Below are 25,224 nucleotides of genomic sequence, written 5' to 3'. Positions count from 1 at the left end.
ATTTGAGTTAATTTTTGTATAAGGTGTGAGATTTAGATCAAGGCTCATTTTTGTGTGTGTGAGCTTGTTTATTAATAACCATCAGTTGTTGAAAAAGTTAGCCTTCCTGCATTGAATTGCTTTTGCATCTCTGTCTAAAATCAGTTGACCATACTTGTGTAGGGCTGTTTCTGGATTCTCTCTTCTGTTCCACGATCTGTGTGTCTATCTCTCCACTACCACAGCATCTTGATTAGGTATCAATCTAGTAAGTCTTGGAAATGTGGAGTGATTATTTTTTATTTTTCAAAAAAAATTACCTGTTCTAATTTCTTTGTGTTAGCATGTAAATTTTAGCATTTTCTTGTTTATATATACAAAAAGTTTGCTGGAATTTTGACAAGAATTGTGTAAGTTGCTGTGTCAATTTGGAAAAGACTTGACGTCTTTTCTGAGTCTTCCAGTCCCTGAACACTGTACGTCTCTCCGTTTATTTAGATATTCTTTGATTTTTTTCTGTCAGAAATTTTTTCATTTTTAGCACACAAGTCTTTGTTAAATTTACATAAGTATTAGACTTTTTTTAGTGATTGTAATGGTGTTATATTTTTAATTCCAGTTTCCATGTGCCCATTGCTAGTACATAGTAATATAGGTGGGTTTTGTACACTGATCTCAGATCTTGCGACTTTGCCGTGCTCACTTATTAGTTCTAGAAGTGTTTTTGTAGATTCCTTGGGGTTTCTATGTAGCCTGTCATAACATAAGGAAATAGGGACAGCTTTATTTTTTCCCTTTGGATCAATAAACCTTTTATTTCGTTTTCTTGCCTTACTGTGCTATATTGAGAATTTCCTGTACTATTTTGAATAGTGGTAGCATGAACAGATATCCTTTCCTTGTTTCCAGTCTGAGGGAAATGCATTCAGCTTTTCAACATTAAGTGTGATGTTAACAGTAGGATTTTGATAGGTGTTTTATAGTAAGTTGAACAAATTCTTCTGTATTACTAGTTTTCTCAGAGTTCTTTTTTTTTAAAATCATGCATTGGTGTTTGAGTTTGTCAAATGCTTTTTTTCATCAAGTGATAGGAGCATGTGATTTTTCTTCATGTAGCCTGATAACCTGGTGGGTTTTACTACTTGGCTTTTGAATATTAAAGCAGTTTTTCATTCCTAGAATAAATCCTGCTCAGTTATGGTATATAGATTCTTTTTATATATTGCTGAATTCTCTTATCTAATATTGTGATGAAGATTTTTGTGCCTATATTCATGAGGGATATTGGACTGTAGTCCCCTTTTCATTTTCTTTTAAATACAGCCTTTTTCTGGTTTGGTATCAGAGTAATACTGACTTTATAAAATGCATTGGATAATCAGTAGCTGAGGTCAGTGGACAACAACAACAACAAAAAAATGCATTGGAAAGTGCTTCCACTTTATTTTCTGGAAGAGATTATGTGCAGTGGGTGCTCACTCTTTAATTGTTGGGCAAAAGAAACCATTTGCGCCCATTCAGGAATTTTTAAATTATGAATTCAGTTTCCTTAAGAGTTTAAGGGCTATTCATACTACACATTTGATATTAAGTGAATTACAGTAGCTTGCGCTTTTTGAGGTATTGTTTCATTTCATTGCAGTTGTCATATTTATGCATTGAGAGGCCTTCGTAGTATTCCTTTGTTATCCTTGTGATGTCTGCACAGTCTATAGTGATACCGTATATATCATTCCTGATATGGGTAATTGTGTCTTCTCTATATTTTCTTCTGTCATTCTAGCTAGATTGTTAATTTTATTGACCTTTCAAAGAACTGGCTTTTGGTTTCATTGATTTTCTTCTATCCTTCTGCTTTTTCTATTTCTAGTTTCTTGAATTGGGAGATTATATTTCTAGATTCCTGAGGTGGGAGATTAGATTGTTAGCTTGACACTTTTCCTCTTCTAATGTAAGTATATATTGCTTTAAGTTTCCCTCTTACCTCTGGTTTATTTGCATCCCATAAGTTTTGATAGGTCGTGTTTCCTTTTCCTTCAGTTCAGTGTATTTTTTTATATTCCTTGAGTTTTCCTCTTTGACCCATGGCTTATTTAGAAGTGTGTTGCTTAGTTTCCATGTGTTCAATTTTCCTGTTATCTTTCTGTTTTTGGTTTCTAGTTTGATTCTGTTGTGATCAGAGAACACACTATGTATCATTCTAATTCTTTTAAATTTGTCTAGGTTTGTTTTATGGCCCAGAATATGGTATATTTTAGTATGGTGGCATAAGAGAAGACCAGTGGACTTGACTCAGATACAGACTGACATGTAAATGGGAGCTTGCTATATGGTGAAAGGATAGAAGTGGCATTGTGGTCACTGGGAGAAAGAATGGTGCTGGGACAGTTGTGCTCATATGTGTGTGTGAGCCTGCGCATGTAAACATGCAGAAATCAGTTGAATTCCTACCTCATACCCTACACAAAAATCAAATCTAGGTTAAGCACTTAAACATCCATGTCAAAATTTTTAAAGCTTTTGGAAAAAAAATATTTTTATGATTTTGAAGTAGACTGAGATTAATCTTGAAATGAAAACTAACTACATTAAATTAAAGACTATTGTTAGAAAAGTTCACAAGAAAGTACATGCCAAATTGGGAGCAGGTGCTTACCCACATGATTGACCAGCCGAGGGCGGTGGGACGCCCACGAGGAGCACACTGACCCAGCACAGTGTGGGCTCTGCAGAGATGGGTCCTTCCCTTTAGGTTCCTAGAGTCAGAAACGAGATAGTGAAGCTAGAAATAAGCCAGGCTCACTAATAAAAACCGAGTTCAAGAATGCTGGCATGCTTCCAGTGCTAAAGAGTAGATAAGGATGTGATGGGCCAACACTGTAATTAAATCACCCCAGAACAATTCATATATCCAGTGAAATTCTGACATTACTTCTGTAGGGTTGTGTTCCCCACTGCCCCCCAAATGAAATGTAGTAAGTAGATCCTGAAATTTATGTGAAGTATTAGAGGTCCAAGGATATACAAGTCCATTTTAAATAACAATATTAACAATATGTGTGGACTTGATCTATGGTTAATAAAGTTTAGTATTAATCTTTATTAAGTAAGCAGTGCACTTTTGGCCTGCTTTTTGTTTAACCAAAGCAGTGGGAAGGGGAAAAGCAGAGGACTCCTGATTTCCTTATGACCCTTTCTAGTCTATTTGATTTCTTTAAAACCGTATTTATGCTTTACTTTGATAAAATTTAGAAAGATATTAAAAATGCAGCTTTTTTTTTTTTTTTTTTTGAAGAAAAGGAAGTTGACAAAACGTGACATCATTTTTAGGCATCTCAGACTGTGGGACCCTGTCGACCTGCCTTCCGCTCTGCCTGTTCTCTCTTCTGCCTGCTCAATCTGCTGTTGACCTCTGCAGGGACGCTTTCATTTCAGTCTTTGTCAAGTAGGTCTAATACTTGGGCATCTTTGGGACAGTTTCTATTGATTTCTTCTTTTTCCTATGAATGGGTTGTAGTTTGTTTCTCTGCATGCCTTGCCGTTTTTTGTTTTACACTGGATATTTCCATGAGACAAATCTGGAAATCAGATTCTCCCCCACTCCCTGGGGTTTGTTGTGGCTACCAGTTGTGAGTTTGCTTATTTAGTGGCTTTTCTGAACTCTTTTTATAAAATTGGTCTTTGCCACGTGTGGTCACTACAGTCCATCTTCCCTTAGCTTTGTGGACACTCGGTGCTTTGAGAGGATTACCGTTAATGTCTGGGACTAAGAAAAAAGGGGAAAAAAAAGAGAAAGGAACAAAGAAAGTCCCCTGCCGGCCGGTGTGGGGCTCTCCTTTGAGGCTCTGCCCGTTCAATTGGCATTTCCTCCTGGCCGAGCTTGCCCGGGCAGGGTCTTCTCGGCTCCACTCCATGGGGCCCGTGGGGGCCTTTAAAAGCCTTCTTCTACCCCTCTGTCTCCTCTGCCAGCCCCTCGCCTCCCTGGGCCTTAGGGCTTTCTGTTGCCCTTCCTACCTCTTGTCACCTGCCCCAGGTCACTCAGCTGATCCCTGCGCCTGTAAATGCCTTTGTCAGAAGGTGTAGGGAGGTCTGCCCAGCCCTGCCGTGCTCCGGCCTCACAGCCAGGTCCTCGGGGCACCGGCCACTCGGGTGCAAGGACGCCTTTGCCCCTCGTGGTGAGGGCTGCTGGACGCCCTCACAGCGCAGCGGCTGCTCTGTCCCCACGGCTCCCCTGGTTGATCCCGTGCTTCCCAGAGGTGGAGTCTGACAGTCGGTGCCGTTCCTTAGGTGCTTTTGGGGAGGGACGTCACCCTGGAGCCCCCCTCGGCTTTTTCCGTGTATCGCTCCTGGCATTCCTTTTCAAAGCAAGATCTCATACACTGGTTTCATCTGCAAATAGTTAGAGGCCAAAAGGAGAAATATACGTAAGCTGGATTTTAACAGCTGAAAATTGTGCGGCGTGTATTTAGTACTCGTAGGAAATTGCACCTTGCTGAGCCAAGAGTTCAGGTCTCCTGAATTTTATCCAAACGACCCAGTATCTAACTTTTCTCAAGTTGTCACAGCAGAAAAGTACGGCAACCGAGGAGTGTAGTGGTGATGGGAAGAAGTTTCTTTGGCCTTGTGATTATTTCTGGAGCACTGTAAAAGCTGTGTGGCCGCAGGAGAGCAGTGGGAGTTTGTGGGTTCACCCAACCCCCCTCCTGCCCAGCAGTGAGTCGTGCACGTGTGCTAGACAGTGTGACAGTGGGCTGGGGGAGCTCTAGCAGTGGGTAAGATAGAAGGGCCCTTATCTGGAAGAGTCCACCGTGTTGTTGGGGCTGGAGAACGTTTGCAGACAGCGGTGATGTCGTGCCGCCACACTGTGGTGTGATGAGTGGCAGTTGGAGTTCTGATAAAGGCCTTCTTTGTGGGTCCCGGGAATGTTTTTAGATTAAGTGATACATCAGCTGAGATAGGGAGATTAATGGAGGTGGAACAGTCTAAGGGTTGGACGCTTGGGGACGGAGTACAACTGGGGGGTAACACCTGTGAAGGGTTAGATGTTTTATTTAGAGGAACAAAATGTTTCTTATGACAGCAGCGGAGACATGGGAAGTGGGGGAAGGTGAAGCTGGGAGTTAGGCTAGAGCTTTATATAAGCAGAGCTAAACCAAAAGAACTGTGCAAAGTAATCCAACTAGTTAATAATTGTCCAGTTTGACTTAATAAACTGAATTATCCCATATTATCCATGCTAATCTGAGACTTCACATAAAGATTTTTAAAAACTACATCTTTTAAAAAATAAGCAAAAGATAGCCTAAATTGTTAATTTAGAAACCTTAGTGCTCTCAGAAGGCTTTAGTTCAAAGCTAACATTTTATATGCTGAATTTATTTTTAGAAACTTAACTCCAAAAAATAAAATGACAGACAAAAAGCAGCTTTTAACAAATTATGGTAACATTACTTTAAAAAATCCTGTCTGGGCACATTTTCCTTTTTAATACAAAAAACAAACGCACTTGTTTCTCCAGTATTTCAAAGGATGAATAAATGAGCACAGATTAGTTAAATGACATGACCAAGGTCTCCTTGTTAATAAAGAAAATGAGGGAAGTGGACTTGGCCCAGTGGTTAGCGTGTCCACCTACCACGTGGGAGGTCCGCGGTTCAAACCCCGGGCCTCCTTGACCTGCGTGGAGCTGGCCCACGTGCAGTGCTGATGCTCGCAAGGAGTGCCGTGCCACACAGGAGTGTCCCCTGCATACGGGAGCCCCACGCACAAGGAATGTGCCCCGTAAGGAGAGCCACCCAGTGCGAAAGAAAGTGCAGCCTGCCCAGGAATGGTGCTGCACACACGAAGAGCTGACACAACAAGATAACGTGGCAAAAAGAAACACAGATTCCCGTGCTGCTGACAACAACAGAAGCGGACAAAGAACAAGCAGCTAATAGACAGAGAGAAGAGACAACTGGGGCGGGGGGAAGGGGAGAGAAATAAGTAAAATAAATAAATCTTAAAAAAAGAAAAAAGAAAATGAAAAAAAAAAGCTTGATCATATTCACATCTCATAAAACTAAATTCCATATTCTTTTTTTTACCTTTAGCTTTGATACACTAACTTCTTTGCCTTTGTTAAGAAATCTGTAATATTACTGTTAGCTGTAGTCTCTAAGTTACATTAGTTGTATTTTTCCCATGTTTCCCATATTCTTAACCCCTTATAATAGAGGAACATTCCATTAATCACAATCCTAATCTACCACCAGAATCACTGTTATACAGTCTCTAGATGATCCTTTAGCTGTCTTTCCATTAAAGACCTCTCTAGACTACCCCTTTCAGCCACAATCAGATTTATAAATCAGCAGTGTTAGTTATACACATTATAATATGTTACCAGCAACTCTGTCCATTTCTACATATTTACAACCGATTTTATTAAACATTCTACATACATTCAGCATCAGCTCCCCCTGTTCAACTCACATTCTGTTTCCTACTAACGTAGACTTTATAGTTCAATTCCATAAGTTTACTCATCGGATTTAGTTCACATCAGTGAGACCATATAATATTTGTCCATTTGTGCCTGGCTTGTGTAACTCAACATTATATCCTCAAGGTTCATCCCTGTTGTCAAAAGCATCCCAAGTTCATTTCTTCTTACGGCTGAATAGTAGTATTCCATTGTGTGAATATATATATGCACGACATTTTGTTTATCCATTCATTGGTTGATGGGCACTTAGGTTGTTTCTACATTTTGGCAATTGTGAATAATGCTGATGTGAACATTGATGTTCAAATACCTGTTTGCTTCCTTGCTTTCAGTTCTTAAGAATATATTCCTAGGAGCAGGATTGCCGTAATATATGGCAGTTCTACATTTAGCTTCGGGAAGATATATGCTAAATTTTAAATTCAGACATAAAGTAAATAAAAGTTCTTGTCATTATAAAGGCTCAGCTATGGTATTTACTTTATATAAATTGACCTGAGATTGATTCTTGAGTGGGAAGCACCACTGTGGACCACTTGTCTTAGAGTGGCAATACGTTTTGGAATTTTGAGGAGAAAAGCATGTAGGATAAGCTGTAACTCTTTTTTTTTTTTTAATTAAAGATTTATTTATTCATTTATTTCTCTCCCCTTCTCCCCCCTCATCCCGGTTGTCTGTTCTGTCTGTTTGCTGCGTCTTCTTTGTCCGCTTCTGTTGTTGTCAGCGGCACGGGAATAGATGTAACTCTTAATATAGGTTAATGAATGTCACATTGATACATTCAGATTTGTAGGAAATTTCAATTGGTTTATAAATCTCTTATAAAATAGTAACAGTGATTTGGCACACTTTTTCTAAGAAGAGATATTTTGTTGTCTTCGTAAGGTAGGATTTAGCTTTGTCATGTCACTTTCTTTGCTTTTTAAATTTTTTCCTGTAAGAGAGTTTCCTTCCTCCTCCCTCCCTCCCTCCCAGGTCTCTTGTAATCTAGCATTCAAAGTCTTCTGTTTTCTTACTGAAATAACTTTCAACAAATTGGTTGCTTTCCTTTACTATAGTTTACTACCTCCAGAGGTTTCAGTTATTACCTATAGAACTATTTTTGTCTTCCATCCACATTTTATCCCACTCAGTGTTCCCAAAGTGCTGATTTCTTCAGAGCTGCCATAAACCTGCCCCCTCTGTTGCCTTCTCAGAACTTGCCCCTCGGACCTGAGGGCACTTCCTGTCTCTGAGCTCCAGGGCCTTGCCCTGCTGCCCGGCTGCCCTGCCCTCCTCCTGTGGGGTGGGTGCCTTACCCTCCTGGGATTGCGGGACCGAGAGCTGTCAAAATAGCAGAGGTTGGCTCATTCTGCTTTTGGCTCATATGCTTTGACTGCCGATGAATATGGAGCCGTTCATTACCGGTGGGAAATACAGGTTCCCCAACCTTGGGATGGGGATGGCACCCAGCAGTGGCCTCTTCATCATGTCCTAAAGCGGGGATAACTGCTGGAAAGGCTGGGCTCGCTTACGACATCTTCCCTAAGGACTCCTTCAGCTTCATGCAGAGCAGACAGAGCGCCATGCCTTCCCCTGCTGTGTACCTCAGTGATATGTGAAAGGGACATTGTGTTTTTGATTGTAGAAATGGAACTTCAGGATTCACATAACAGACTGTGATTGTTAGAGCTACAGATACTGTTAAATAATTTAAACTTTTTTGGCCTCCTCCCTGAGACCATCTGTGTTATTCTCACATTTCATAATGGTACTAGGTAATACCAGAGTCTAGAGCACATAGAACTACCCAGTTTGGGAGTGCTCTGACAGGTTCTTCCATGCCCTCCTAACTTCATGTACACCGATTCCTACATAGATTTATTCTGCTTCTGTTAGTTCAATCAGCAAGTGCCCACATCCCTTTTTTTTTTTTTTTTTAAGATTTATTTATTTATCTCCCCCTGCCACCCCAGTTGTCTGTTCTCTGTGTCCATTTGCTGCATCTTCTTTGCCCGCTTCTGTTGTTGTCAGCAGCACAGGAATCTGTGTTTCTTTTGGTTGCGTCATCTTGTTGTATCAGCTCTCCGTGTGTGCGGTGCCATTCCTGGGCAGCCTGCATTTTCTTTTGCACTGGGCAGCTCTCCTTCCAGGGTGCACTCCTTGCACGTGGGGCGCCCCTACGCAGGGGACACCCCTGCGTGGCAAGACACTCCTTGCACGCATCAGCACTGCACATGGGCCAGCTCCACACTGGTCAAGGAGGCCCGGGGTTTGAACCCTGGACCTCCCATGTGGAAAGCTGACGCCTCAACCACTGGGCCAAGTCCGCCGCCCCCACATCCCTTTTTATTTCTCTGTTTGTCTAACTTCTAGAGAACTGCTTCCCTGTTCCTAATTACTAGCCTACAAGTTTCGTCTTAGTGACCCAGGCCAAATGGACTCGCAATATGGAATAAAGAAGCAATTCTTCACTTAGACCGTGGCATGAACATGATGCTTGAGTTGCTTTGGTAGAGTAACGATGCTCAGTCAAACTCTTGTTTGCTGGAGCACCAAGACTAGAGCTGCCGAGTTTCAGGGTTCTTCAGAGGTGGGGTCCGGTGGCTGGGTTGTAGATCTTGGGCCCAGGACATGAGAGGTGGTAATCCCTGGTGTCAGCCAGATGCCACCCGAGGGTCTGCCATGGTGCCTGCGCCGGTGAACACCACTGTCTCCTTCAGTCTTCACAGCAGCAATTAGTCAGACCAAGTAACACATGGAGAGACGTCGCTTCATTAGGGCCACGCGCTGGGGAGCGGAGCGACTGGAATCCGAACCCAGGACCCCAGCCTCAGAGCTGTGCTCTCAGCTCCAGCCGTGGTATTCTACAGGCCGCTTAGCATAAGGGCCAGTTGTTTATCAAGTTGAAATTTGGGTCTGTTACAGAGAAAATATGTAGGGTGTTAATTTATATTTTTTTAATTTATTGAAATATATCACTTATAAATAAACATACATAAACAATAAATGTATAATAGTTGTGAACTTACAAAACAAACATATATAATATTAAACAAACATATATAACATCTCACCCTCCCACCAATAACTTGCATTGTTTTAAACCTTTTTAACTAATGATTAAAGAGCATTGTCAAAATATTACTACTAAACAAAGTATTTTTCCCCTAACCAATCTGATTATTATCTTTATATCATTTATATATGAACATACATTAACAATTAAGCATATTGTAAAAGTTGTGAACTTACAAAGCAAACATGCATAGCATCATACAGGGGTCCCATACATCAACTCTCCACCAACACCTTGCATTGTCGTGAGACGTTTTATACAAACTGTGAAAGAACACTGTCAAATCTTGCTACTAATCATAGTTCTTATCTTACATTTGGTGTGTTTTTCCCCCAGCCCACCCTATTAATATTTTTTAAATGTATTTTTTTATAACAGAAGTTGTAAACTTATAAAACAATCATGCGCATGGGCAGAATTCCCAAACAACACCCCTCCATCAACACACCACGATGTGGTGTGTCATTTGCTACAGATAAAATAATATCATCTGGTTATTGGCCATGTCCATAGTGTACATTTGGCTCACATTTTCCATACTGCCTCAGTATCAACACAGTACATCTTTTGCATAGATGGAAGAATATTATATATTACTACTAACCACAGTCCATAGTTCACTCCAGCTGTATTTTTCCCATGCTTCTCCGCATTCCTAACACCCTGTAGTAGTGATATACATTTGCTCTAGCTCACAAAGGATACTCTTGCCTCTGTACCATCAACCACAATTCTCACCCACCTCTTGCCACCTCTTGGTTTACTGTGCTATCCAGTTCTTATAGATTATTCTCAAGCATTCTGTCAGTTGGCATTTACATAACTAGACTACCATTTTCAGTCACATCCCCGTTTATAAACTAGCTGTTAATCACTGTGTGTTACCATCCACTCTATACATTTCCACAATTTTACAGTAAAGCTAATTAAAACTTCTACATACATTAAACATCAGTAGTCCACTCAGCCCTTCTCTTATCTCCTTTAAGAATCCACCACCTACCACCAGATCTTGAAGATATTTTCCAGTAATTTCTTCTAGAAGTTTTATGGTTCTTTTGTTTTTAGTTTTTTGATCCATTTTGAGTTAGTTTTTGGATAAGGTATGAAATAGGGGTCCTCTTTCCTTCTTTCATCTATAGATGTCCAGTTCTTTCAGCACCATTTGTTATATGGATTGTTCTGCCTGAGCTGTGTGAGTTTGACAGGCTAGTCAAAAATCACTTGATCATAACTGTGAGGGTCTGTTTCTGAACCACAAATTTGGTTCCATTGGTCTAAGGTGTCTGTCTTTAGGCCAGTACCATGTTATCTTTACCACTATAGGTAGGTATTATGATTTAAAGCCTGGACATGAGGGTTCACTTTTCCTTTTTATGATATTTCTAGCTATTCAGGACTCCTTACCCTTCCAAGTAAATTTAATGATTGTGTTTTCAATTTTTTCTTTAATGTTAGTGGAATTTTTAGTGGTATTGCATTAAATCTGTATACCAATTTGAGTAGAAATTGACATCTTAATGATATTTAGTCTTCCAATCCATAAGCATGGAATGTTCTTCCAGTTATTTAGGGCTTTTTTTGATTTGTTTAACACTGAGTTGCAGTTTTCTTATCATTGGTTAAATTTATTCCTATTTGAGTTTTATCTGTCATATTTTATTTTTACCACTCTTTTGATGCTTGTAGTTACTTTTACTGATAAAATCTTCAGTTCTAGACTCTCTTCCAGGCCCCTCTCCCTGTCTTCTTTTTAGGCTCTAGCACACACTTTAGTATTTACTGAAAATCTGGTCCCTTGCTTAGAAATTCTCTCAGTTTCTGTTTATCTGTGACTATTCTAATTTCGCCCTCATTTTTGAAAGACAGTCTTGCTGGATATAAGATTCTTGGCTGGAAGTTTTTCTCTTGCAGTATCTTAACTATATCAGACCACTGTCTTCTTGCCTCCATGGTTTCTGGTGAGAAATCAGCAGTTAATCTTCTTGGATATCCCTTATATGTTATGCATTACTTTTCTCTTGCTGCTCTCAGAATTATCTCTTTGTCTTTGGCCTTTGACATTCTGATGAGTATGTGTCTTGGAGTTGGTCTATTTGGATTTTTTCGGATGGGAGTATGTTGTGCTTCTTGGACATGATATCTTTGTCCTTCAGTAGGGTTGGGAAATTTTCTACCATTATTTCTTTAAATATTCCTTCTGCCCCTTTTCCCTTCTCTTTGCCTTCTGGCTCACCCATGACACATATGTTTGCATACCTTTTGCTGTCATTTAGTTCCCTGAGGCCTTGTTCAATTTTTCCCTTCTTTTCTTCAACTCTTCTTTTGTATGTTCACTTTGAGACCATTTCTTCAAGCTCACCAATCCTTTCTTCTGCCTCCTCAAAACTATTATATGATTCCAGTGTTTTTTAAATTTCATTCATTACACCTTTCATTCCCATAAGATCTGCTATTTTTCTATGTATGTTTTCCAGTTCTTCTTTGTGCTCATCCAATGTCTTTTTTTAAAAAAAAGATTTATTTATTTATTTGTTTGTTTGTTTGTTTATTTATTTATTTTTTCTCTCCCCCCCCCCCCCCACCCTGGTTGTCTGTTCTCTGTGTCCATTTGCTGCGTCTTCTTTGTCCGCTTTTGTTGTTGTCAGCGGCACGGGAATCTGTGTTTCTTTTTGTTGCGTCATCTTGTTGTGTCAGTTCTCTGTGTGTGTGGCACCATTCCTGGGCAGGCTGTACTTTCTTTTGCACTGGGCGGCTCTCCGTATGGGGCGCACTTCTTGCGCATGGGGCACCCCTGTGTGGCAGGGCACTCCTTGCGCACATCAGCACTGCACATGGGCGAGCTCCACACGGGTCAAGGAGGCCCGGGGTTTGAACTGCGGACCTCGCATGTGGTAGATGGACGCCTTAATCACTGGGCCAAGTCCGCCGCCTCAGTGTCTTCTTAATATCCTTAATCTCTTTAGCCATCTCATTGAATTTATTAAGGAGATTTGTTTCAACATCTATAATTAGTTGTCTCAATTCCTTCATGTCATCTGGAGGCTTATCTTGTTCCTTTAAATGGGCCATAGCTTCCTGTGTCTTGGTGTGGATTGTGATTTTTTTGTTGGTGTCTTTGGATCTGGCTTACTAGAGTATTTTTTCTGAGTGCAGTTTTTTCTCTACTTAGGGCTTCCTATCATTTCTCCCTTGCTGGTTGTGCAGTAGGAGCCAAGCATGTAGTTGGTGCTGTAAGCTGTGGAGGCTCAAGGTGCCCTCATTGCACCAAGGACCAATGAATCTTCTTCCAACTTTCTCATTTGCCAGGGGTAGGGACAGAGTCATAGCTGTGTGGAATAATCCACGTGCAGGCCTAGACTGCAGTTGCCCAGAGAAACTGATGGAACTTCACATCCCTTTCTCCCCTGCCTGGGGTGGGGATGGAGCTGCAGGTGTGGGCAGCCATCTATGCAGTGTGGGTCCAAGATGACCGCAGTTGTCCTGGTAGACTTCTGATTTTCAGTCTGTGGCAGCCACAGTTCCCTGCAGTTACCTGGATAGGCTGGTGCAGGGCTCTCGGCCTCCTCCCCGCCAGAGGCAGGACTGAAGCCTAGGCAGGCTGCAGGCTGATCTGCGTGAAAGAAACTGTCAGCCCGGCTTCCCCTCAGGCTGGGGGTGGAGTCAGAATGGCAGCTACTGGCCTCTTTTTTAAAAAAAATTTTATTGAAGTATATCATATATGCATAAACATACATAAATAATAAATGTATAATAAAAGTTCTGAACTTACAAAACAGCAATGCTTAACATCATGCAGTGCTCCCATGCATCACTCACTCCACCACCAAGACCTCTTTCCGACTTGGGCTGGTTCTCACCCCAGCTGTTCCCAGGGTGTCTCTTAGCCAGCCAAGTCTCCCAATCAGTAGCTGAAATTGGCAGCCAACCGTCTCCTCCTCCCCTTTTCCTGGGAAATGGAGCTTCCATTTCCCATCACAGAGCAGCTCCTGGGGTGACTCGTGTTGCCAGAGCAGGACAATCACCAGCCTCCACAGCTTGGCTGGCGCAGGTCCCCACAGCTTCCTCCCTGCTGGAGGTGGCGCTGGGGCCTAGGCTAGACCTGCATCTGGCCTGGATGGGAAGAAGCTGGGCCCCCTAGCACTGGGGTCCTCAGTCCGCCCCGCTTCTCCTCGTGCCAGGCGCAGAGTTCAGATGGCGGCTCCCAGCCTCTTTCTGACCTGACAGGCTCCAACCTTAGCTGTTCTCAGGATCATCCTGCAGCCGCTGAATTTCCTCATCAGTAGCGGAAGTTGGTGCCCAGCAATCTCTTCCTCCCTGGTTTTGGGGAAGTGGAGCTTTCACTTCCCGCCGCGGAACAGCTCCCGAGGCGGCTCGTGCCTCCAGTGGAGGATGGCACCGGCCTCCGGGGTGTGGAGCGTCTACTTATGAGTCTTCTCTGCAGATGGGCATCTCCTCCTTCCACTCCTTCAAGGACGTTGCAGGATGCTCTTCTGGCCCCTGGAACCCCCAAACAGGTGCTTCGGCAGCTCCGGAGAGCTCTGGGTGTTTGCTAACTGCCCTTAGCAGGAGCTGACTCTAGGAGCCCCTTACTCCACTGCCATCTTGCTGGTTCTCTAGGGTGTTGTATTTTACAATTTGGGACCAGAACGGTTTTTAAAAATTTTCAGTTTAAGAAGACTTTAAAAGCATGCCTTAGCAAGGTTTTGTTGCTTGTATGGTTTGCGTGAGGGCAGACTACTCGGGTTTGACATTTTGAAGTTCTTTGACTCTTCGTGCCTCTGTTTCCTTATCTGTAAAATGGAGGTTGGGAGTGGTTGTGGCTCAAGGAATTGAGAACCTGCTTCCCACATGGGAGGTTCTGGGTTCAGTTTTTGGTACCTCCTTAAAACAACAAAAACAACAAGCAAACAAATGAAAAAATCAACTCAGGGGAGTCAACACAGCTCAGGGGTAAGGCTCTGGCTTCCCACATACCAGGTCCCAGGTTCAATCCCCAGCCCTGGTACCCAAAAAAAAAAAAAAAAAAGGAGGGAATAGTAACTTCTTTCTCATAAGGTTGTTAAAAGAATTAAATTATTTAATACTTAGGAAACACTTAGAATAGATTTAAAAGTCGGGTAAAGGAGTTGGCGATATTGTTGTTATTATTACTATACTCATTATTATTACTCCTATTTATTTTATACCGTGGGTCGCTCAGTGATTTGTGAACACCTTCAGCCATAGGAAGTTCCTTGGTGTTAACTCTGCCCCCTATCTGTGCCTGACTGCCGTTTTCCTTTCCTTCCTCTTACCTACCCAAATCAATGTCCTTTTTCATGCTTCATGCATCGTTCTCAGCCAATTTCAGTCTTTTTGGAATAGGGTAGGGCAGACATACGTGCTGCACCTTCATTCCTGTAGTCTGGTGCTGCTGGTGTGTGGACTTGTCCACTGACACAGCCCTAGTGCCTGGGACAGTGAGTGGGGCTAAGTCTTTAAGGAGTCAAATCCTTGCTGAAGGGATTACTGACTGCATGACTTCAGATTTGTCAGGCATTTTGTGTGTGGTTCTCATTTCTTTTCTAAACCGTCCATTCTCCAGGCTAAAAGGATAGCCAGCTTGTCAGTGTTTGTCTTTAAGAATGATGCTTACCCCAGAATGTAGCACTTGCTGTGTGGTCTGGTCAGCTGAGAATGGGAGCACCACGATTTCTGTGCACCGTGTGTTGCATTTCTCACACTCCTTCAGCGGTGCCTGGGACGACGGTCTTTTGATTTGTTTGGCCAAAGGCCATAACTCAAAGATGCTGTCATTAAACAGGCTTCTTGAGGCTTTCGTTTGTCCTTTGAGAACAGCTGTTAAAAGAACCTGACACATTGCCTTATTAAACTTATTCTCAATCTTGCAAGAAGGGGCACACAACCAGAAAACGTGGCTCGTGCCCCGAACAAAGAAAAATGACACAATTTATACCCCTAAGCCTAGCATGCAAGCCCTTCCTCAGTTTCTCCATAGATAGGATACTTCAGAAGTTACAAGCTATCCCAGAAGAAAAGTTTGTGATTAACCACTTCCCCCATCACATTACAACCATTTTAGTTTTTACCTGCTCACCTTTGCCAAATAAGGAATGGAATTTAGTGCTGAATTGATATTGACTTAGCTCTTTCTTGGGCATCTTTTTTACTGCCTATAAGACTGGCTTAAGCTGGCTTCCTTTGTTCCTGCTTAACTCAGAAGTGGGAGACTGAGGCAGTAGGCTACCAGGTTACATTAATTAATATTTTCTTCCTTTATATGAAAACTAAACCAATCTTTGTTTCTTATATAGTGATTATCACTTTTAAAGGTTAAACCTTACTTTGAGTAATTTTGTTCTGAATCCCACTCAGGGATTTTTGGAAATCTCCTTTTCCATAAAAAAAGTTACAATTGTGTTGGCTAGTTTTAATTTTTATAGCAGCTTTCGCTTATTTATAACTCAAAACTTTTATCCAAAATTAGTTTTACACCAAAAGACTTGGAATTTTTTAGAATAGCTATGCTTTCTTGTGACTCGGATTTTTGGTATTATTTTATTTTATTGTTGTAAAATAAGCTGTCCTGTATTCTCTTCAGTTATTGTTCCTTTCTGTTTCCTTTCAGCTGGTTGGTGGAGAATTTGACTTGGAAATGAACTTTATTATCCAGGATGCCGAGAGTATAACGTGCATGACGGAGCTTTTGGAGCACTGTGATGTCACGTGTCAAGCAGAAATATGGAGCATGTTTACAGCCATCCTACGCAAAAGTGTTCGCAATTTACAGACTAGCACAGAAGTTGGGCTAATTGAACAAGTGTTGCTGAAAATGAGTGCTGTAGATGACATGATAGCAGGTATGGGGTTACCCAACAGGAGAGGGCTGTTTGAATGTTGATAAACGTTTTCATAATGCTTTCCATTTAATAGGAAATACAGATTTAAAGCACATAAATAGAAATGCATGTTAAAACTTGCCTTTTATTTTAAAGGGAAGGCTGAAGAATATATGAAGGCTTCTTCTGTATTTACTAATTTTGCTTTGCTAGGCTTTAGAATATCTAATGTAATGAGTGCTATGAAATCTTATCGGAAAAAGAAACCTTATGTTTGTATTTAATTAAACCTTTACATGGTTAAAATAGGCATGTTTACTGAATGCCTTCCCCATGCCCTGAGGTCTGCAGGATGGGGAACTGTGACTGGAGGTGCTAAAAGCCTTACGACAAATGGGGTGTATCTTTTGGAAGTGTTCATTTTAATTTAATATTTTGGGGGCATACCTTTGTATTTAAAAATATGTATATATTTTATGGAATAGAACGTAAAACTTGCATGAGATTTCAGGATGAAGATATTACTTTTTGTGCTTGTTTTGGATCAGTTCAGGCAATAATCTTGAAATCTACCACGTTTACCTTCACCCCTTACCTCCCCGCCCGTCCATTCTCCTCTGTAGTTAGATGTACTCCAGTAGAAGTATTTTGAAGCCTGGTCCCAGAGCAACAGCTATTCCCAGAAAATAAGTGTGCAGTATGAAATGTCAGTTCTCTGAAGCCGTGAGTCTTCAGCAGGAGTATCTTGTGACATGAGAGGGTTTCCTAATTCTGTAAGTGGCAGTATGACTCCTTACAATATCCTAGTCGTGTCTGAGCCTTGAAAGTAGTTCACTCGCCAGAAAGTCCACATTTGATGCCTTTAATTAATTTTAACTTTTGTCAACCAAAAACAATACATAAGAAAGAATGAAATGAAGATTGGGTTAAACAACAAGGCTTTAAACAATGTTTTTAGAATTGTGTTTTTCTTATAGAGTATATTAAAACCATTTCTAATTGCTTTCAAGGGATTCTTGATGAAAAAATGAGATTTAAGTTTATATTTCTTAAAAATGCAGTTTTTGAATCTTCATGTCTGAGTTTTAGCCCTTAAATTAATTTTTTGTAAGTAAATTGATTATGTCTTTATAGAGGTACAGATTAAAGAATGAGCCAGCTTTACATGCATAATAGTTGACTGGTACATAATTCATGAACTTGGGGATGTATACTGACAGCATGATAGGGCCACAGATTTTGTGTTTTGACATGTCTGTTATATAAAACTCCTTAATTTTCTTAAGGCTTCTTCTCATTAATATTAATATTGTTTTCACTTTTTTGTTATTTTAAACATTTCCTTCTAAAAGAACCCTGTGATAGAAGGATAGGAGAAAAGAGAATGAGTCTTAGAAAAATATGTCTACCCACCTTTCTTGTTTTCTAAGTAAAATTTATATAACTGGAAGAACTAAAGGCCCCAAAAGTCCCCAAAACAGCACTAATTTCTCATCTCTGGAGATGTTGTAGCATGTTAGGTCAGTGAGGTACTTTTCATTTAATAATGTGAAAGCATCTACAGAAGGAAGTTAAACATCTGTAAGTTGATAAAATAATTTTTAGCTATTTCATACTGTATTTTTTCTGTCTTAAAAATCTTATTAAACTTTAATATCCTCAGAGTCCTTCAGAAAATGGATAAACAGAAAAAGCGGTGCTGGGGATTCAGGCTATTAAAAAATCTTGTTCTATAAAATAAGACCTGACATAATAAAATTATTATGATTATATTATATATACAACAAATTAGAAATTTTAATAATTCTGTAATTAAATACAAATGTAGATTGCTCTTTAGCATATGTAGGATATGGGATAAAAATGTGCAAATAGAAGTTAAATTTTTAAAATAGTATTTTTAACTAAAGCATTAAGAAATCTTTCTATCAAGGTTGCTTTTAAAACTGGTTGCTTAAAAATGCTTCATATTAACTTAGGGTTTTTAAGGTACTTTATTTTTATCTAGTATCTTTTCTTAGAAACAGACCTGAATAAAATGTAGTAACTGAAAATTTATATTATTTGAATAATGAAACATTTTATTTCATTAAAATATGTGCTTAAAAATGTTACATCCACTGTTACAGTTTTATCATAGAGATTGCTTTTTGTGGCTTTAAGTAAAAATCAATTATTTATTGGTGAAAATAACCATATTAAATTCCCATTTTGCAGTACATAAATAAATGTTTTTCAGTGTCTCAGTCTGTAGTAATCTGTGATTGGATAATATTTTTTTATTTATCAGTAACTATTTGTACCCCTAAACTAACATTTTTTATTAATTGACGTTAAATTATAAGATATATATGTTTATTATTTTGTAATAAATTATGTAGCAGTTTGAATTATAAGGGTGTGCTTCAGAAATTGAGAAAATGAAGTATAAGCATTTAGCTATTTAATTTCTTGCAAAAATGTTTATAGAGGTCAGAACGTTACAGAGATAAGAGAATTCGGTGCATAGTTTTGCTCAGTTGTTGGTGAGCCGGTGTGTCTCACGCCTATAAGCACACATTTGGACCTCGTGGACTCGAATTGTGATGCTTTTCTGTTTTATTCTCACTTAGACCAGGAGTGTGAGTAAGAGTGAGGGAGCCAGGGCCCAGGTCGAATCCTGCCTGCTGCTCCCTGGCTCGTGTGTGTGCAGGCCTGTCATTCAACTCCTCAGTTTTAAAGGGATCATAACATAGAGCCAGCCTTAAAGCGTGCTAAGAGGATTGTGAAGTTAACACGTGTACACACCTCTTAGAATATTGTCAGGGAGGTGTATGGCATCTGGTGTGTGTGCTCAAAAATTGTTATGAATAGACCACGGAGTATTGCAAGAATATACTTCATTAAGAATAGATAATTCCGAGAGGAAGTATCATCAAGTATCCTTTTTCATTTGGAAATAACCAGTATACAATGTTAAATCTTTGTACCATCACATATTTTGCCTCCTTTTCCCTGCATACAAGATGTATAAACAAATTCTGGTAATATATAAAACTCTTTTTCATAAATTTGCTAAGAAATCTTTATTGGAATGATAAATCTAATGGGGAAATCATATAATTCAAATAAAACTGTTGTCCTCTTATTGGAATTTATGAAGACCTGTATGTATATAAACACACACATGTGACAATTTTTGCTCTTTCAAAAAGTATATTACCTTGAGAGATGTCACCTTATGACTAGAGTTCAGATAACTTTATTTTCCTTTGAAGATCTTCTAGTTGATATGTTGGGGGTTCTTGCCAGCTACAGCATCACTGTCAAGGAGTTGAAGCTCTTGTTCAGCATGCTTCGAGGAGAAAGTGGAATCTGGGTAAGCCGCGGTTGACGGGGAGATGTTAAATAGCAGTGCTCTATTAAAGTTCAGCACTTTGTCTCTTGAAGATATATAAACTGAATTTTTAATAGAAATTGAGTGTTCTTAAAGAGTTTGGTAAATGATTTAAAATTATTTATCTTTAGTTAGAAAATAATCCTTTGGCTTACATGGTATATACTAGGTGTTGCTGCTCAATTTGCATAATGAGATTTCTTTATTTTATTGTTTTCTCAGCCAAGACATGCAGTAAAGTTATTATCAGTTCTTAATCAGATGCCACAAAGACACGGTCCTGATACTTTTTTCAATTTCCCTGGTTGTAGTGCTGCGGTAAGTTTTAATAAATGTGCTTTTATTTGTTTATCAGTTTTAAGTCAGCTTTATTAAGGTATAATTGACATACAGTATAGTTCACCCCCACCCTCCCACCAGTCCTGGCATAGAACATTTCCTTTACTCCCCAGTATTCTCTTTGCCTGTTGCTTGCAATCCCTTCTCCCCAGGCCCTGTCCCTGGCACCCTCTGGTTCTTTTTATATCCCTATAGTTCTGGCTTTCTAGAACTTCATATGTTATCAATAGAATCGTGTACTACGTGGCCTTCAGGTTTGGGTGCCCTTCATTTGCCACAGTAGTTTTGAGGTCATCCGTGTCCTTGTATCTTATGTCACTAGTCTGTGGATTTTTGTTCTGAGCAGTGCTGCGTTTTAGGGATACACTGCAGTTAATTTGTCTGTTCACTAGTTGCTGGATATTTGGATTTCTAGTTTTGGGCTATTGTGAATAAAGCTGCTATGAAGATTTGACTACAGACTTTCAGAAGGCCTGTGTTTTCTTGTCTTTTGGGTTATTATCTAAGAGTGAGATTCTAGGTTTTATGGTAAAAGTGTATGTTTTACTTCATTAGAAACAGCAAAATTATTTTCCAAAGTTGGAAGTACCATTTTACATTTCTTTCAACAATGCCCAAGAGCCCCATAACATCGATCCACGTCCTTGAAGACATTTGGTCTTGTCACTTTCAATATGAACCCTTTAAATGGTTCTATAAATGGCATCTCATTTTGGTTTTAATTTCTATTTCCCTAATGACTTATGATGTGGAACATTTATTCTTGTGTTTGTTGCCATTATTATGTCTTCTTTTGTGATATTTGTGTTCAAATCTTCCATTCATTTTAAAAAGTTACTATTATCAAGTTCTTTATATATGTCTAGGATATAAGATTGTTTTTCAGATGTGTATTTTTGAAACAATTTTACCCAGTCTGTAGCTTGCATTTTTATTTTCTTAACAGCATTTCTTGGAGTGAAAGAATTTTAATTTTGATTATGTACAGTTAATTTTTTTCTTTTATGTTATATGCTTTTTTTTATACTAGGAAATCAGCCTAATCTAAAGTCATGCTTTTTTTCTCTTGCATTTTCTTACATTTGCAACCATGATCCTTTGTGTGTATGTGTGTGTATGTGTAATAGGGTGTGAAGTAATAATGTTCAGGGTTGAGTTTTGTTCTTTAGTTTTTTTTTGCATAGGAACATCCAGTTGTTCCAAAACTATGTTTTGAAGAGACAGTCTTTTCTAATTGGATTATCATATTCTTGACAGTTACTTGGCCATATTTGTGTGGATCTATTTCTGGAATCTACTGGCATATCTTTTCTATCATTTGATTTTTATCCTGTTTCTTCATATTTAAAGTATATTTCTTATGAACTGTGTGTAGTTGGGTATTGCTTTAATTTATCCACTCTATCTCCCCCTTTTAAATGAAATGTTTGCATTTATATTCAATGTAATTATTGTTATTTTTGGGTTTCAATCTGTCATCTTAATATTTTTTATTTCTCCCATCTGTGTTTTTGTTTCATGTTTCCTGTTTTCCTGCTTTCTATTGATACGTTAATTTTTTAGTGTGTAATTTAGGGTTTATAGTATTCATGCTCGAATTTAACTTAATGTAGTTATATAGTAATAGTAACTCATAATTGTTCAGACCCCTCCACATATATATGAGGACTTTTTATCACTCTACTTCCCTGTCCCTTCTAACCCTTCATGCTGTAGTTGTAATATATTTTACTTCTACATATGTTATAAGCTCCAATACAGTGTTCTTAGTTTTGCTTTAAAAGGCAATGTTTTAAATTAAAAAATTAAAAAATAGTGTTTTGTATTGAGCCACCTAATTACCTATTTTGGCCTTTTACAATTATTTGTGTATGTTTAAATTTTCTATAGGTGTCAGTTTCCTTCTCACTTAAGAACTTTCCTCAGTATCTCTTATGGTGAAGATCTGCAGGCATTGTGTTCTCTTTTGTTTGTCTGAAAGTACATTTATTATTTATTTATCTATCAATTTATTTATTTCTTTAAATAGCTCCCTTGTGGCCTTTTTTTTTTGCTTGCTGTCTGCTCTCTGTGTCCATTCACTGTGCGTTCTTCTGTGTCTGTATTTATTTTTTATTATTTTTATTTATCCCCCCCTTTGAGGCTTGCTTGCTGTCTGCTCTCTCTGTCCATTTGCTGCACATGCTTCTGTGTTTTGTTTTGTTTTTTTGCTTGTCTCCTTTTTTTGTTGTGTCACCTTGTTGAGTTGGCTCTTCGCTGCTTTTGCCGGCCAGCGGCACCCCATGGCGCCTGGGCTGGTGGCTCTCCGAGGCGTGCGGGTGAGCCTACCTTCACAAGGAGGCCCCAGGATGCGAACCAGGGCCTCCCATATGATAGATGGGAGCCCGTCTGATTGAGCCACAGCTGCTTCCCATTTTATATTTATTTTTGAAAGCTATTTCTGCTGGGTATAGAATACCAGGCTTACCATGTTTTTTCTTCTTGTACTTGAAAGATGTCATTCCATTATTTTCTTGTTTTCTGGCTTGGTCAGTGTGTTAGCCAAAGGGGTGCTGATGCAAAGTACCAGAAATCTGTTGGTTTTTATAAGGTGTATTTACTGGGGGTAAAAGCTTACAAAGGCCTAAAGAGTCCTACTCAGGGTTACTTCCTTACCAAACTATTTGCCATGTGTTGAAGCAGGATGGCAGGTGTCGTCTGTGAGGGTTCAGCCTTCCTCTTCCCTCTTGAGGCTCCGTGTTCTTCCAATCTCAGCTGCAGGCTGGTATAGGGCCCGTCTCTCTTCCGGGGCTTGTTTCTTTTTGGGCTCAGCTGCTCTGTTCTCTTTATCAGCTGTAAACTGTCAGGCAGATGGCTCATCTCTCTTCCTGGGGCCTCTGCTGTGTCTGTGGCACTGTCTCTCTTCCTCTGTTTATCTTCTCTGTATATCTGTGCCCAACAAAGGTGGGGGCTCAAACTGAATCGCCCTAATGATGTAGTCAAAACAAAGCCCTAATTTTAAAATAATTTAATCAAAGGCTGAATCCAATACAATTAAAGGGTATCATGCCTAGAGTAACAGACCAGTTTACAAACAAACTCTGTGCCTGTTTTTTTGGGAATTCATAAATAATACCAAACTGCTGCAGTTAGTTTCCTAGGAGAAAGGTCATTGAAGGTAATCTGAATCATTCATTTTCTGCAAATTGATTATGATGTGTCTCAGTATAGTATTTTCTGTTTATTTTGTAGAGATTTGTTGACATTCTTGAATCTTTGGAAGACCTTTTGTCATTATTTCCAATATTTTTTCTGTCTTCTTGACCCTTTTCCCCATTTGTTTTTTTCTGGGACCCCAATCACATGTACTTAAGACCATTTAATATGGTCCCACGAATTACTGCATATCCGTTTTATCTGCCAGTCTTTGATTCTATACAGTAGTTCTTCCAGGTTTGGTGACCTTTTATTTGCATTGTCTAATCTGTTGATCCCATGCAGTGTATTTTGTATTTCACATATTCAGTGTTAGCTCTAGAAATTCCATTGGGTCATGTTTTACCTCTCCTGTTTCTCCTTATAATGCTTATGTATTTGTTTATCATCTTGAATAATGAATATGTTTATAACAGCTTTTATCATCCTTGTCTTTTAATACTGTAACTAGAATTATACTTCATTGAAGTATCTTCCAATGAATGAAATAGATTTCCTTTCTTTGTCTCCTTCTGTAGTTTGATTTTTCTCAAGATATTAGGTCATATTTTCTCTTTTTTGCATACCTGGCCTTTTTTTATTGCATGGTAGACTCTGAATTTTACGTTGTTGAATGCTGGATTTTGTTGTCTACTCTGTTAAGGGGGAAAATAAATTTAGCCTCTCCATCTATCATGATCAGAAGTTTAGGTATGCATGAGTTTGCTTGTTTAATTAATTAATTAATTTTTAGGAAGTGCTGGGGATTGAACCCAGGTCCTCATACGTGGGAATGAGGCGCTCAGCCAGTGAGGTACTTCCGCTCCCGAATGAGAGTTGGTTTATTCGTTTGTTGGTTTTGTTTTTAGGAGGCACTGAGGATTAAACTGGGACCTCTTACATGGGAAGCAGGCGTCATCCATTCCCCCTGAGTTTATTTTTAAAAGGAGAAAAAATACTTTTCAGTTTCCCAATTTCTAAAAAGTTAATAGTATTTAGCCTATGTGATCATGTTGGAGTATTAAGTATATTACTGTAAGTGCCCTTCTTTAGGAAAAGTATTTCCCTTGTTTATAATACGCTTGGTTGATTCATGCCATATCCTGTTTCCCCTAACTTTCTTTTAAAAATAAAGTCGTTTACAGATTGAGACATATAAGTCAGATGCTAAGCAGTGCCTCATCACTCTGCCAGTACCTGTTTTATTTTGCCTTCATTCTTGAAGAATATTTTTGCTGGTTTGGAGTTCTCAGTTGGCAGTTATTTTTTTCTCCAGCACATTAAAGATACTGTCAAGTCTCCCCCTCCCCCATGTCCCCTGGCCTCTTATTTTTAATTAATATTTGACAGCTATTCCAATTCTTCCTCCCTTATATATATTGTGTCTTGTTTTGCTGTCTGATTTCTTTTTTTTTTTTTTTTTGCAATTTTCCTATGATTTGCCTAAGTGTGGTGTTCTGTATTTATATTAATGTTGTTTGGAGTGCCTAGGAATTCTTGAATCTGTAAATTTATATTCTTTATCAAATTTGAGAATATTTTGGCCATTATTTCTTCAAATATTCTTTTTGCCTCTCTCTCTCATCTTCTTCCTCTTCTCTTTCTGAGTTGCAAATGGTATGAATATTGTACCTTTCGATTCTGAAGCCATGAAACTTTAATGTTTTTCCAAATTGCTTTTTACTCTTCTTCAGATTGGGTAATTTTTCATAATCTGTCATGAAATTATTGAAGTATTTCTTCTTTTACATCCAGTTTGCTCTAAACTCCAGTCATTGCTTTCTGAGAATATCTCTTGGATCCTTCTGTGTGGTTCTATTGTTTTGACTGAGATTTTCTATTTGTTTATTTATTATAAGCATTTTTTTCCCTTTATGTTCTTGATAATGTTCTATTAGCTGCTTAAAATCCTTGTCCCCTAATTCTAAAATCTGGATCAACCCAAGGTGATTCTCAATTGATTTTATTT

At 39.1% G+C, this 25,224-nt stretch overlaps 1 protein-coding gene across 6 annotated transcripts in view; it reads left to right on the top strand.

Moving 5' to 3' along the window:
* Window positions 1-25,224, top strand: part of NBEA (neurobeachin) — a 579,373-nt gene that overhangs the window by 49,209 nt on the left and 504,940 nt on the right. For all 6 annotated transcript variants that reach the window (XM_071208160.1, XM_071208159.1, XM_071208158.1 and 3 more), the window contains exons 2-4: window positions 16,156-16,387; window positions 19,624-19,724; window positions 19,965-20,060. In XM_071208160.1, coding sequence (XP_071064261.1) covers window positions 16,156-16,387; window positions 19,624-19,724; window positions 19,965-20,060 — 429 coding nt within the window. The remainder of the gene's footprint in view (window positions 1-16,155; window positions 16,388-19,623; window positions 19,725-19,964; window positions 20,061-25,224) is intronic.

Source organism: Dasypus novemcinctus, chromosome 15 (assembly GCF_030445035.2).
Source record: "Dasypus novemcinctus isolate mDasNov1 chromosome 15, mDasNov1.1.hap2, whole genome shotgun sequence".
NCBI lineage: Eukaryota > Metazoa > Chordata > Mammalia > Cingulata > Dasypodidae > Dasypus > Dasypus novemcinctus.
This window is presented reverse-complemented; position numbering and strand designations above follow the sequence as displayed.